Here is a 13692-nt window from a genome sequence, read left to right as displayed (position 1 = left end):
TTTATAATTCGATGATAAACTATAAAAAATACCAGTTCTCTTATATACAAAACTGCAACTTGCTAGCGATGTACATTGTATCGATATTGAATCAGCTGTCAACAGTTGAGAAATAAAACATTTGCACAAGTTAATAGCCATCATTGACATAGTAATGAATCAACAGCCTTCACATAAGAATTTGTACATCATAGAGAAGAAGAAGGCGAGCTATGCACAACAATATCACAATCTTCACATTTCAACTATCAGCAAAATGAGAAAATGTGCAAAAGTCTTTATCTTTCATAGCGTTAAAGTCATGATCTCCCTTCAGCAAGAGATCAACCTAGTGAGAATGACTGAATAAGAGGAAGATGGGACAAAAAATAAAAACTTTTTCCATCAAGTTGCAGGATGTGATCTCTTTAATAAGAACCTCATTTATAATGAAAAGGAAACAAACTTTTCATTTAAACCATCAAAAAGAGGTTTTGTATTGTCTAACAGATTCTCATATACATTGTAATCAGCATTGGCTATTATTCATCATAAAATTCACATTGCTCACATTAACGCAGGTCTGTCATCGGCTGATACAAGACAAATCGCAAATGGGGGGGGAGGGCAATGGTGAAGTGAACACGAGGGCAGGCTAAAAATTTGGTGTGACTGTAAGTTGCATAGGACTATTTACACTAGCATATATTCACAAGCTCAAATTGGGATGAAGCAAAATCAAAAAACGTAACATTTGAATTATTAGACAACATAGAAAAGCCAAGAAAGGACTTGAAACGATAAATTGAGAAAACAAAATTGGGTGTTTCTTTACATCCACCCCCACAATATATATCTTGCAGCACAGGTTGATATGTAAAGAGGCGAAATGCGAATTACAAAGTGAAACATTGATGAGAAGCTTCATTTATTGCATGTTACAAAGTTTGAAATCATCAAAGCTTATTTTACACATATTCCTTTTGAAATGAATCAAAAAGAAAAAACTAGCAATAATCTGTTTAATCTTTGCATAATAAAAATATCAGCACCAAAATGACATTTTTTTTCAATCGTTTTAAAAATTTACTTAATATAAATATGCAATTACTAATATAACTGATTTCTTATAACGCAAATGTCAAGTTGTCATTCTAATTTGTCACTTTTACAGTAGATCAACCCTTGTTAGATTATCAAAAGTTGAAACACAAGTTGACAACTGTAGACGATTTGTTGAACACAAGTTGTATTTTACACCCATGAATGCAAGGGTTCATACCTTTCCCCAAACAGTATAAATTAATTAGAATTCTGCATAAGCAACTCTAGTCTATGGGGTTAGGACCAATTACACACAGATTCTAGAAATTAGGGAAAAAAAAAAAACAACATGGAGTGTGATCTATCTTTATCCATATGAAATAAATTTTTTCTGCCTTTGAAAAGGAAGATTAAAATCACTGACCAAAAATGTCAAAAAACAGCAAAAGATTCAGAATTATTTCAAATAGAATTTAACATTTTAATCCTTTGAACAAGGATTTTTTTTTTTTTTTTACATGGAGAGAAAAAAAAAAAAAAAAAAAAAAAAACCTAATGTTGTACTAACCTTGTCAAAATGATGAATTGCTAACCAAATTTCACCTTGTGCATTGAAAACACAACCCAGATTACTCCAGGCCACTGCAAAATTGGGCTGCGTCTCAATAGCTTTCAGATAGCATGCCTAAATGTAGCAATGGAAATGTTAACATTTTGCTAAAACCGTTTTGAGTAATCAGTAGAATAGAAATCGTAGCAAAAAAAAAAAAAAAAAAGAACAAAAAAAAAAAACAATGTATATTAAAAATAAGAAAAAGAAAAACAGAAAAGACAAAAAAGTCAAGCGCAATAACGCCCGCGTCTTATGTGGAGAGCACGCGCATATTTACTAAAACGCGCGCAAAGTTCACTTGTTCTGCACAAATCATGCATGTCGGCTTTTAGAATCAGGCTTTCTTTGCAAACCCAGATTTTGTAGAAGAAAAAAAAAATAAATAAAAAAAAAAAATAAATAAATAAAAATCATTGTAAAAGAAAATTTTTAAAATGCTTCAGACGGACAGAAAATCAGGAGTTTTATATTTGGAAATTTTGAAGAGAGATTATTGAAATATAATGTGCATATTAAGAGGGAGTTAATTTCAAATACGAGGTGAAATTAACAGTAAAAGATCGAAAAGTTTGTTTAGCTGTGATATAAAAAGGCTGCAAAATAAACTGTGGTTCTACAAACCAGACAAATCAAAGCTGACCTGTACAGATAAAGTGAAGAAACAAAAAACAAAAAAAACAAAAAAAAAAAATTAAATGCCATTTTTCTTCTTGGTAAAAGGGGTGGAGCAAAGCTTTAAAAAAATTAGCTTTCACGGTTTTTTTGTTGTAAGTTGTATTATCTCATGTGGACCCTCAGATGAAAACGTTACAAAATTTTGGAATTGGGACTTTTTGTTTCTTTACAGATTTTGAAATAATCAGATTCATAGAAAAATGTCAGAATAGAGAGAAGTGGGCAAAAGGAATTAAAAAAGGGTTTATTGATTGATGAATTTGAATAAAATGGACAGATTATTTGATTCTTGAAATATAGAAATAATGCATAATTATAGAACTGGATTTTACTTTCATGTAAAAGAAAAAAAAATATTGTTAACTTGATCAGTGCACATATTTAGCGTTAAAAATATTGACAGCCACTTTTAACAATGCTTGTGGACACCTAAAATAAAAAGTATCTATTTACGTTTTTAGCAGTGAAAATATGATTTTCAATTGGAACATGACAAACTCGTGTGGACAAACACATTGTATTAGAGAATGTGAAGCTGAAGAATTCTACCATTTGTGAAAAATGTTTGCAGAGTGAAATACAGAATGTTCTCATAACAACGCAGCATATTTTCTAAACTTCTTTAAACTTAAGAGAATAACTTCAAGGATCAAACAAGCATATAAAATGTTCGTCATAGTCTTAAGTATTCGGGCATTAATTCTAAAGTGTGCCATTTCTCTTTTTGACATTGCTACACTTAAGCCAATGATTTCATAATGAAGAATATTGAACAATAAAAACTATTTTACTTTCAGTAAAGAAAATTATTTGATTTTAAGTTCCAAGTTTCTTTTCTATATTGCTGTGTTGGAAAAGTTTGAAATGTAGACATTTCTTTTTTTTTATTGACATTATCGCTGCCAGGAGAATTATCAAAACTATCACATTGAAATCCAACTGATAATCTTTGTCAGTAAAAAATGGTTGTCCATAGCTCTACAACGAGTTGGTGTGTGTGGGGGGCTTTTCAAAGATTATTATTCCTGCAACAGCTGTTATTTCAAGAGTTTTAGATTAGTTGGCCCTACCAAAGTGATACAATTCGGACAGAAGGAGGTGGACAGTCATTACATTAAGTGTAAAATAAATGGTTGTAGATAATTAGTTTTTTATGCTTTACATTTTAAAACATTTCAAGACAAAATGCAAAAAGTACATGTGGATCAACAGAACGATTCAACTTCATTCTATAAAATATTGTAGATAGTTGAATACAAAATGCAACTGTTTAAATATTATATATATATATATATATATATATATATATATATATATATATATATATATAAACACACATATGTAAAAGGTATGTTGTGAGTGTGCATGCAAGTTCATTCCCTATGGAATCTTTAACAGCAGGACTATTTTTTTTTTTTTTTCAGGAAAATATACTTTATGTGTCTGGGAGTGTTCTTAGGTTTTGTATCGGAGTGCCTCCAATAAGTATTGATTTAAAAAAAAAAAAAATCAAATTAAGGAAAGAACAGTTTGATTCTGACCAAAGTTAACACTCTTATACAGCCTAACATTACAAGTGCATTTGAGACGTTTTATCACCGCATAAAGACCTTGTGTTTAAAATCAGCAGCATATTCTTTGAGAAGTTTGTTTAAAGCACAACTGAACCATGATACTTGATTTCTGCATTTTAAGCTTAAATTCAAGCTATTATAGAAAAGTAATTTTATCAACATGCCAAGTAGACTGCAATGTATTTTGGACAAAATCACTGTGAGGAGGAACAGAAAGCTTCCTCCCAGTGCACTGCAGTGAATCCTAAACTACAGCAGACAATCGTTAGAAATATATAGACATCTAGATACAGGATTCATTATTATACTAAAACTGATTATCATACATCATGGAACATATATTCTAGGCAACGTTATATGTAATGTGGGCACATCATTACTTTGTTTTTCTTTCATAAACTTTGTCATTTAGCTCCCACCCACCCCCAATAAAATTCTGTACATATTGCTTATACTCATCCTAGGACAAGTATACTTCTGTTTTTTTATGATCAAATCATTTTCTTTATGTAAGCTTAAAAATTGTAAATACAAAACCAAAGATTCTGACAATCAAAAATTTACATTTCTTTTTTAGAATGTGTCTTTTTTTTCTTCTTTTTTTTTTCAATCAATTCAAATCTAAATGCTTAAAAACATTGTGGGGGCGGTCTTCGAAAAAACAAAGAAACAATTTATGTTCCCCATGCAAAAATAAGACAACTTTTGATTAACAGGAAAAAAGGTGAACAAAGATGGCATTTATATAAAAAAAAGTCGCCTGCGACCGCTAGCGTCCGCGCCTTGCACTGCGCGCTGGGGGTAATTAAAAAAAAAAAAAAAAAAAGAAATGACAATCGTAAAAACATACAAAAATGATGGAAATATGACGAATCAATGAAAATAAAAGTTCTTACAAAATTAGGGGGAAAAAAATCACGACTGAAGAAAAAAAAAACAATTATTCTGAAAAATTAGCATTCATTTTAGAGCAATTAGTGATTGTTATGAAGAAATAGGAATTTATTGGAAAAAAAATTTAAAAAAAAAAAAAAAAAAAAAAAAACATGTATGAAGAAAAACGTTTACGATCACCATTAATTTTTTGACTTATTTTTTTCTTTAATGATAAAATTAATTGAGGCTGGTTTGTTTGTTTTGTATGTTTTGTTTGTCTTTTTTTTTCTCTTTCTTGTATTTTAAGGCATATCAATTTCCTTTCCACTGCAGTTTAATAACGTGGCAAATTTGTCACCTGGGTACAAGAGTTAAAGTCTTGCAAACGTAAAAAATAGAGTAAAAAAGATTAACTTTACTTTTGATATGAAAACGTATCAATAATCAGTCGTAAAATCGTTTCAAAGAAAAAGCAACTTTATAAAACTAAGTTGAACTGATATTTAGTGCACTACAGAAATTAAAATATCAAAATCAAAAAGTAGCTTTCTAACAATACTGATCATGTGTTTATGCAATTGACAAAGGCAAACTAATTTGCAAAAGAAGATTTTTCATTAATTCAATATTAGTTCATTATTTTTATTTTACTACAAGAACACTGTTCTATTTACAGACATACTTAGACTGGATAAAGGCTTAGCATTTGAGATAGAAAAAAATATAGTCAATTTCAGGTTTCAATATTTATTTATTTATATATAACTACTTAATTTACTCACCTAAAATTAATATACGAAAGTATAGATTTATGCGTAAACTTTAAGTATTTACTTCAAAAGTGCTCAATATGTAGGTAGAGCTAGTTAGTAATTTATAAAATATATATGGCGATTAAGCTACACTGAATATTCCGCGTTTCATCCACTCTAGGATTCTTCAGTCTTCTGCGCGAATTCTGTGGTTGTTTGTCGTTTTTATATGCTCCTCTTGAAGCTGATTGGCTAACTAAAATCTCAATAGAAGATGCGCATATAAAAACGATAAACAACCACAGAATTCGCGCATAAGACTGAAGAGTCCTAGAGTGGATGAAACGCGGAATATTCAGTGTAGCTTAATCGCCATATATATATATATATATATATATATATATATATATATATATATATATATATATATATATAGATAGATAGAGTTGAACATGCATTCATATCAGTTCCTAACAGCTGATCTAACAAAACTAACGTTTTAGAGCTTTCATATTTAGAGTTCAATTATTTCCAATTCAAACGATAGGCATAAAAGAACCAAAATTTCAAAACCATGCAAATATTTTAAGTATTTAAGAGTGCACAAATGGTATACCAACTTTGAAAATTAAATTGTTATCCTACAAAGTAACCAAGGTTTTTTTTGTTTTTTTGCAAAATCTAAACCCTACAAGAGAGTGCGAGCATAAAACCCAAATTTTTAACATAATTCCTTCTAAAAATCCAATTACTTTTGATTTGCATGAAATCACAACAAAACATAATCACAACACTTTTTAATAGAATTCTTTTAAAATAGTATTTTAATTTTTCTACAATATGAACCACAAGAATGAGCAGATGAAATTCTTCCATACTTTAAAAATAGAGAAAATCCAGCTCCCAAAAAAGGGGCACACTGAATGAGAACAAAAGTACCTGGCTAGTTTAACTCCTTCCTCAAAAGCAATAAATCAATGTACCAATGAAGGTTACTCCTTCCTGCTAATATATGGTGAGATGTGGTATTAGCTCCTACCAAAAAACTAGGATTGTTTGGTAACTGAACTAGTTTAAAGCATTTCTTCAATAAATGCAATTAAATAAACAACAAAAGTCAGCAAGTTACTTGCATCCGTTTACACATTTACTGGCATTAAATATTTTTCAAAGATATTCATAAAATGCTGTAAATTGATTGCTTAAATAAGTTATGATTTTATGAAGCAAGACATCAACATTCACATGAAGAACAGCAAATATGCAAAACATCACCTCGAACCAAACCAAGAGATACATAAAAAAAAAAAATAAAAAAAAAAACGAAGCAGTATTTTTTTTTAGATCATGAAACAGTTTTAATCTATTTCAATTTCGAACTGATGAAAATATTAAAAAATAAGTGATTAAGATCGAAAACGTGACAAAAAGAAACTTTATCCTCATCATTTTTAATGATGGTAGTAAAGGAAACTAAATATTGAGTTTGGGAAAAAAAAAAATATATATATATTCCATTGCGTATATTGAACAATTAGGTGCGCTTTCCTTTTTGGAAAATTTTTAAAAAATCAGATGCAAAAGAAGGAGTGAAGACGAAAAGCTTGCCCCAAATGTGCATTCTGCCAACTGAAATGGAGGCTGATGTCATTAGACTGCAGGAAGAGGAGAGAAACAGCCGTGGAACTACAACTGAAATTGACTCACATTTAAGTATACAATACCTTCACAGCTCACACCTCAGAGATGTCTACTAATACCAATGTATTCATACCAGCTGTAGTAGTCAACTAGGAGGAGTCTGTCCTTTGGTCCTGGTGCTGCTGCTGCATGCAGCCTGCCCCTGGCATGGGCCAGGCTCGGCCGGACGTAGGTAGAAGGTGTGTGACCGACCCACAGCTAGTGACTGACCCAGGAGACACGAGTGACTGACTGACCAGGCGGGCACACTATTTGATAGCAGTGAGCACACCTGCATTGCTTGTGTAGAAATCGAAAAAGACCATTATTAGTGTTCAGTTGGATAGAATAGGTTGACAACAGTGAACAATTAGAACGCAAGATGAACACACAAAAAAAACAAAACCACATTTTATTGAATAACTCCTACTTCCAGTTGAAAATGAGGAATTTTAAAAATTCAATTTTTTTTACACATTTAGAAATGCTTACAAGTTTCACCAATTTCCTCTGCACGTCTTTAAAGACAAAATTTAGTTTCTATTCTACATTTCATAAAAAGCTTTTCATATAACAGAGTTTAGAAATTATAGAATATGAATTTAGCAAAATCGTTTTTAGTGTATTCTTCTAGAGTGCAATATTCAAGCGTAGACATGATTTTCCAGGTAAAACGGATTAACAAGTATGGGGTTTGTGATTAAACGGGCTCTGATGGTCAGACGTACTTGTTCAGGAGAAAGTTGGCTCAGTCTTACCAGGGTGACAGCCATTACCAAAAAAATGGAAGTCTCATATAAAAGTTAATTTGTTAGCTTCATCAGTTGCATCATGGTCCATATCTAATTTAAGTACATGTGATGCACATCAGAAGTGCAAACATACAAGTACAGATACATTAGATTCAAATAAGTTGTTTTAAGAATCTGAAGGAAATTGCAAGAAAAAGTTTTGTTTTTTTTTGCAATTTACATACATTTTGGCAGGGGGGATTTTACTGCATAAACATAACACTATCTTGGTGCATATTTCCAAATTGAAGTCTTCAAATTTCCTCATTCAATTATAAATGACAATATTATCAGTTTTAGATTTTCATTTTAATTTTTGTGAATTTATTTGTATTGTTTATGCACAATATAACAATCATTAAAATAGTTTTTCAATTATCCCTTGCTAGATTAAACAAGTAAAATTATTTGCAGTTTGCATAGAGTATTATTTGTATTTAATAGTTTTTGTTGTGGTTTCCTAGTAGAAAGTAATCAATAAACTAAGAACGGAGAACACTAGTATAATGTTTAAAATTATTACAAAAACTTAATACAAAACTATCCATATCATCTTGAGAGTTTATGTTGGTAAATACTTAATTGAAAATTATTAAATTCTTCATTACTTGATCCGTTTCACATCTAATGATAATTTTCTATCAAATTGCATTGGCACAGCCTTTAAATAAATGATTCTACACATTCAAGTAAACTACATCATCCTTCTAAAAATGACATTAAGTCAATTAAAAATCAGAATTATTGCATCTTTTTTAAAAATATTTTTAACAGTTGTGAAAGGATTGTATTTAAATCCTTAATCCCCCCCCCCATTTCTTACTTTAAAAAGACTAGAACTGATTATTATGCATAAAGTTCATTTAGCAAGAATGAGAGGCAGAATGGCCTTTCACCAAGGTCACCTTCCTGTCGTGCTACAATATGAGGAAGAGCAAAACCTATGCAAGCTTGGAAATGCATAGGAACCAGAGCAAAGTGAGGACACAATTATGTTAATGTTCAGACTGATCCTCCTAGCAAGAAGTGGATTGAATTTTTATACAGTTAAACTTATATATTTGTATCCGGTATTGATATTTTAAATTCTATTCCTCCCATCCATAAAAAAATTAAAATGTTGACCTACAAGCTTGCTGCTAAAAGATATGCACCTACTCCTAATCACTACATTTAAGTGAAACATGAAATAAATTTTTAATAAACACCATTCGTAACTGGAAGCATTATTCATTCAATAAATGGAATTAGCATGTGTGGTTTGAAAGAAAACATGATCATCAAATTGAAATATTCACTAACCATCTCTCAGAGACAGTTAAACAATCCTTTGTCATGATTTATATACTGCACAATGGAGCCAGGATGGTATTGCTACAGTCAGAATTCACAATTTGAAAAAAAGAAAAAGATCGCCCACAAAAGAAGTTGCAAAATATTTATCTTAAGTAGTTTTAGTCTCCACAATCTAACACAGAATAGCACAACACTAACCACAATTTAACACAAATTCATACAATGCACACTTATAATAGGAGTTATAACTTAACAAAATTGAGTCTGCATTTAAGCAATATGTGATTTAACGCAGAAAAACTATGCAGGGAGAAAAGTAGAAAATAGGTGAAATTTAAAAAAAAAAAAAAAAAAAATAGGAAGACCTTCAAAAGCTGAAACAATGTTATTTATAAAATTCAAAGCAAAATATCAACTTTCAGCTTGAATTATTAAGTTGTATTAATTTTATGCAAATCCATTCAAGTTTAAAAAAAAAAAAAAAAAAAAAAGAAAAGTTTTCTTTGTCAGATTTTTTTTTTTTTTTGGAGGTTTTACCAACTGGAGTTTCTTTTTTAAGACAAGAAAACAAAGGAAAAAAATCTACTTCTCAATTTGTGTGCTAAATTTGAGCCTGAATAAAAAAAGGGTAGCCATATATACACACATATATGGCAAAAGCGCATTACAGCTTAAAAAAAAATAAATAAAAAGGTGGGGGCGATATTTGTGTAAATATATATATATATATATATATATATATATATATATATATATATACACACACACACACGCATCAGCCGCAATGTCTTTCCTACAAACCCCTGGTAGATAAAATATAGAGATAGAATCTATAAAGCAAGTGATCCTGACTAGCATTGTGGCAGTATATACAAAACTAGAGCTCAAGTCTGTGTTCCTCCCTCACTATTAACAGCAGAAACTGCAATGCAAAGAGATAACACACATGACGCCTTCAATTCTGCATTTCCTGAGGTGGAATCTTTTTCTTTTTTTCAAAAAATGGTGGCACAGTTAGAGCCGCATGGAGGTTTCAGCTTTCATGGCATTTGATAGCAAATGACAGAAGTTAAGGCTGGTTCCTTTACAATCACACGCTGGATATTTGATGCAGCTTCAGTTTAAAATTTGTTTATTTTTTCAAGGGAAAAAGGGAGGATTTTTCTTTTTTCTCTACATTGCTTTAACAAATTTTTATCTTTTTTAACTTCAAAAGACTTTTGTTTTATTTTTATTATTTCAATAAAGTTTTTTTTTTGTTTTAAAATCAAGTTGTTGAATGCATTTAAGCAAAATTCCAAAATTCAACCGAGAAAAAAGTCATTAGAAACATAAACCTATGCAAAAGACATGTATGTGGATGCATATGCTGCATCGACATACATTGAAGGTAGAAAGGATGGGAGTCATGCAACATTTATCAGTTTATTTGCAAAGGAAGGCATCAAATGTACCAGGGTGTCAGAGAGCAGCACCAGCCTGAACTTCCTTCCTGTGAATCTCAAAAGTTCAAGGTTGCAGAGTGGTCGCAGAAGTCCAGGGGGAATAAAAGAAACATTGAAAATTTTGTAAAATGTTTTTACTATGATGAATCTACGGAAATATACCATAGTGTATGTATACATATATATATATATATATAGAGAGAGAGAGTGAAATTAATATTTTAAAAATATACATATATATACAGACAGAAGTATGTTTATATATATATATATATATACACGCATACATATGGATACACACACTTGATATAATAATGGTTTTCAAAAATGATTACATTTTCATTTTTTTTTTTACTGGCTTAAAAAAAAAAAAAAAAAAAAAATCTCTAAGTGCAAGAAACAAAAATTGTTTTCTTAAATTTGAAATGACCACAGAAAATGTTAAATAAACATTTTGCTTTAAATATTAAAATAATGCAATATAAAAGATTTTATCTTTAATAGAGATAGAAATATATACAATCTGTTCAACTACATATTAAACTGTTAAAATAAAAAAATACAGCTCATTGGTAGCAAGATGGTCAGTTCTATTGTTTTCTGCTAATTCTTATGCATCAACAAGTTTGAGCATTTTAACAGAGCTTGCACAGGATCACCATGTACGGGCTGCTGTGGTCACAGACGATGAATGTTGCAGCAATATATATTTGACCAAACCAGATTCCACGAAAGCATCACGATTATTAAAACAAGAACAGAGCGCTAGAAAATCACCTGACTGCTTCAGCAAGCAAGACATAACCGTCACCCAAGGAAATGCCAGTAAAGAAATAATGCATACCAGAAAGATTTTTTTTATATGCGCTGTCCAGCCTGCTACGGCTAGCAAATGGTATGCAAAGTTGTGAATTGCTCTGATAATTCTACGATTATCATAAAATTTTCATTTAATAAATCTTGATTACGTTAACAAATCAAATTACTATTAAAAATTTTTTTTTAGAAAACATTGCCAGAGAAACCAGTGATTATGCATTTGCAATGCATAGACATATTTGCTTCTGTTGTCATTTATTTCCATACATGAAGACTGCTAACATGTTGAATAAACGTGGAAAAAAAAAAATGAAAAATGACACCTCTACCACCTTCACCAGAAAGAAAATTCACAGCAAAATGTACAAGATTTTTCATAAGATCTTTATGTATATAAAAGGCAAAAGTGGCGCATTTTTGTATGTCCAAGTGTTTTAGAACTTTATATATACTCCCTAGATTATAATATCTACAATTTGCAAACGGACGTCGTCTCTAGACTTATTTTGATAGATTTTTATAAAATTCACGCCATTCCATCCTCTCGCATGTTTTTCGTATAAAAGTGAAACTAATCAAAAGCAGCTTCCCAGCTTTTCTGCGGGGACATACAGAAAGCAATTAGTTTCGATCAATGTGGGGGAAACCCCTCATATCAGACAATTGCTATTCATTTGGACACTCCCTTTTTGTGAGGAGCTGGTTTTCCCCAACATCGTGGGGAAACAAATAAATGAAACGGTGGAAAGCCGAACTGGCCTCCAGCCAACCTTCATTTCTGCACCTGCATATTCAATTAGCAAGTCAACTTTTTCATTGACATTGATAAATTTGAATACTTTTCATTTTCGATGGCTTTGTAGCGTAGCGGTAAGATGTCACGTTTTCTTTCACTTTCTTTTCCACCTTCACATCTCGGGTTTGAACCTGCCTAACACTTTTTCTTTAACACTTCCAAATACCCAGGCAATGCCGGGTACCCCTGCTAGTCTATAAATATATTGTCAAAGAAAAATACAAAGCTTTGATTGAAGACTCAATCAAAACTGAAGCGATTGCACAGCTTTTAAATGATTACCAATAGAATTATCAAGTCGAGTCATTATCAAATATTAAGGAGTAAGGTTCTTTTTATTACTATTTGGTCACCGCTTATCAAAACCAAGAGCTACTCAAGGATAAGGATTAATATTTGAGACTGAATGCCTGTCGACGAGGAACACCATGGAAGTACTTTGATTAATGTATGAACTGCATTATTATGGTGCACTTTATAACAATTTGTTGACATTGGATTTAAAAATGAAAAAGTTGTAATCAGCCAGGAAGCAGTATTATTGTAATGTGTTCCACAGGTGGAAATACCTTGCAAATGGAAATTTTATCCAACAAAGTTTTGCTTGACGCTAGGCACAAAGAAAAAAAAGGAAAGTCCTTATCGTTATGCTTAGAAGAACTCTTGTAGAAAATATAAGAGAACATACATCTCTTCTAGCAACATCTCTTCTATTAGAAAAGAACTTGCAGGTTTTGAGGAAAAAAAAAAAAAAAAGTGAGAAAACTTTATTCTGCAATATTTTTTGTAAAAATATTCTGTATAAAGACACAAGCACAAAGAGAAATTTGCTGATACATTAAAATTTCCAGAATCGAATAAATGGAGAACAGTTTATCCCAAAAAAAAATTTTGCTGGAAGGGGTGGGAGATGATTATACATCCCTGGACAATTAAACTGACCACACTGCAGTCTTCTGACAGAAGATAAAAACTTATTAAACAGCTTTGACAAAGGATGGTTTAATGACTGAGATAGGAGGAGGAGGAAGAGGAGGCATAACTGGCAAAGATGTTTTGTAAAATCATAAGCATTTCAATGGCAACTGAAGTTGATTGAAAGGAAAGCCTAATGTTTAATGCCAGTTGAATACGAATAGAAATAAGAAAGTCTGCGCAGTCTGAAAGAGAAACAATGTAGTTTACCTTGGCTTCATCTAATCGGCCCAATGCTTTCAGCAAGTTACCCAGGTCACTCCGTACACAATACAAATCCTGAAAGGAGAGAAAAAAAACAAAAGTAAAAAACGACATATCACAAAAAAATAAAAATAAATAAATAAAATAAATAAATAAAATGTTAACAGTTCAAA

At 31.0% G+C, this 13692-nt stretch overlaps 1 protein-coding gene across 7 annotated transcripts in view; it reads right to left on the bottom strand.

Moving 5' to 3' along the window:
- Window positions 1-13692, bottom strand: part of LOC145255854 (UDP-N-acetylglucosamine--peptide N-acetylglucosaminyltransferase 110 kDa subunit-like) — a 93206-nt gene that overhangs the window by 24257 nt on the left and 55257 nt on the right. For all 7 annotated transcript variants that reach the window (XM_080114620.1, XM_080114616.1, XM_080114618.1 and 4 more), the window contains exons 4-5: window positions 13526-13594; window positions 1592-1708 (exon numbers count right to left, since the gene is read on the bottom strand). In XM_080114620.1, coding sequence (XP_079970746.1) covers window positions 1592-1708; window positions 13526-13594 — 186 coding nt within the window. The remainder of the gene's footprint in view (window positions 1-1591; window positions 1709-13525; window positions 13595-13692) is intronic.

This window comes from Euprymna scolopes, chromosome 31, assembly GCF_053919585.1.
Source record: "Euprymna scolopes isolate OS-2025 chromosome 31, ASM5391958v1, whole genome shotgun sequence".
Classification (NCBI taxonomy): domain Eukaryota; kingdom Metazoa; phylum Mollusca; class Cephalopoda; order Sepiida; family Sepiolidae; genus Euprymna; species Euprymna scolopes.
This window is presented reverse-complemented; position numbering and strand designations above follow the sequence as displayed.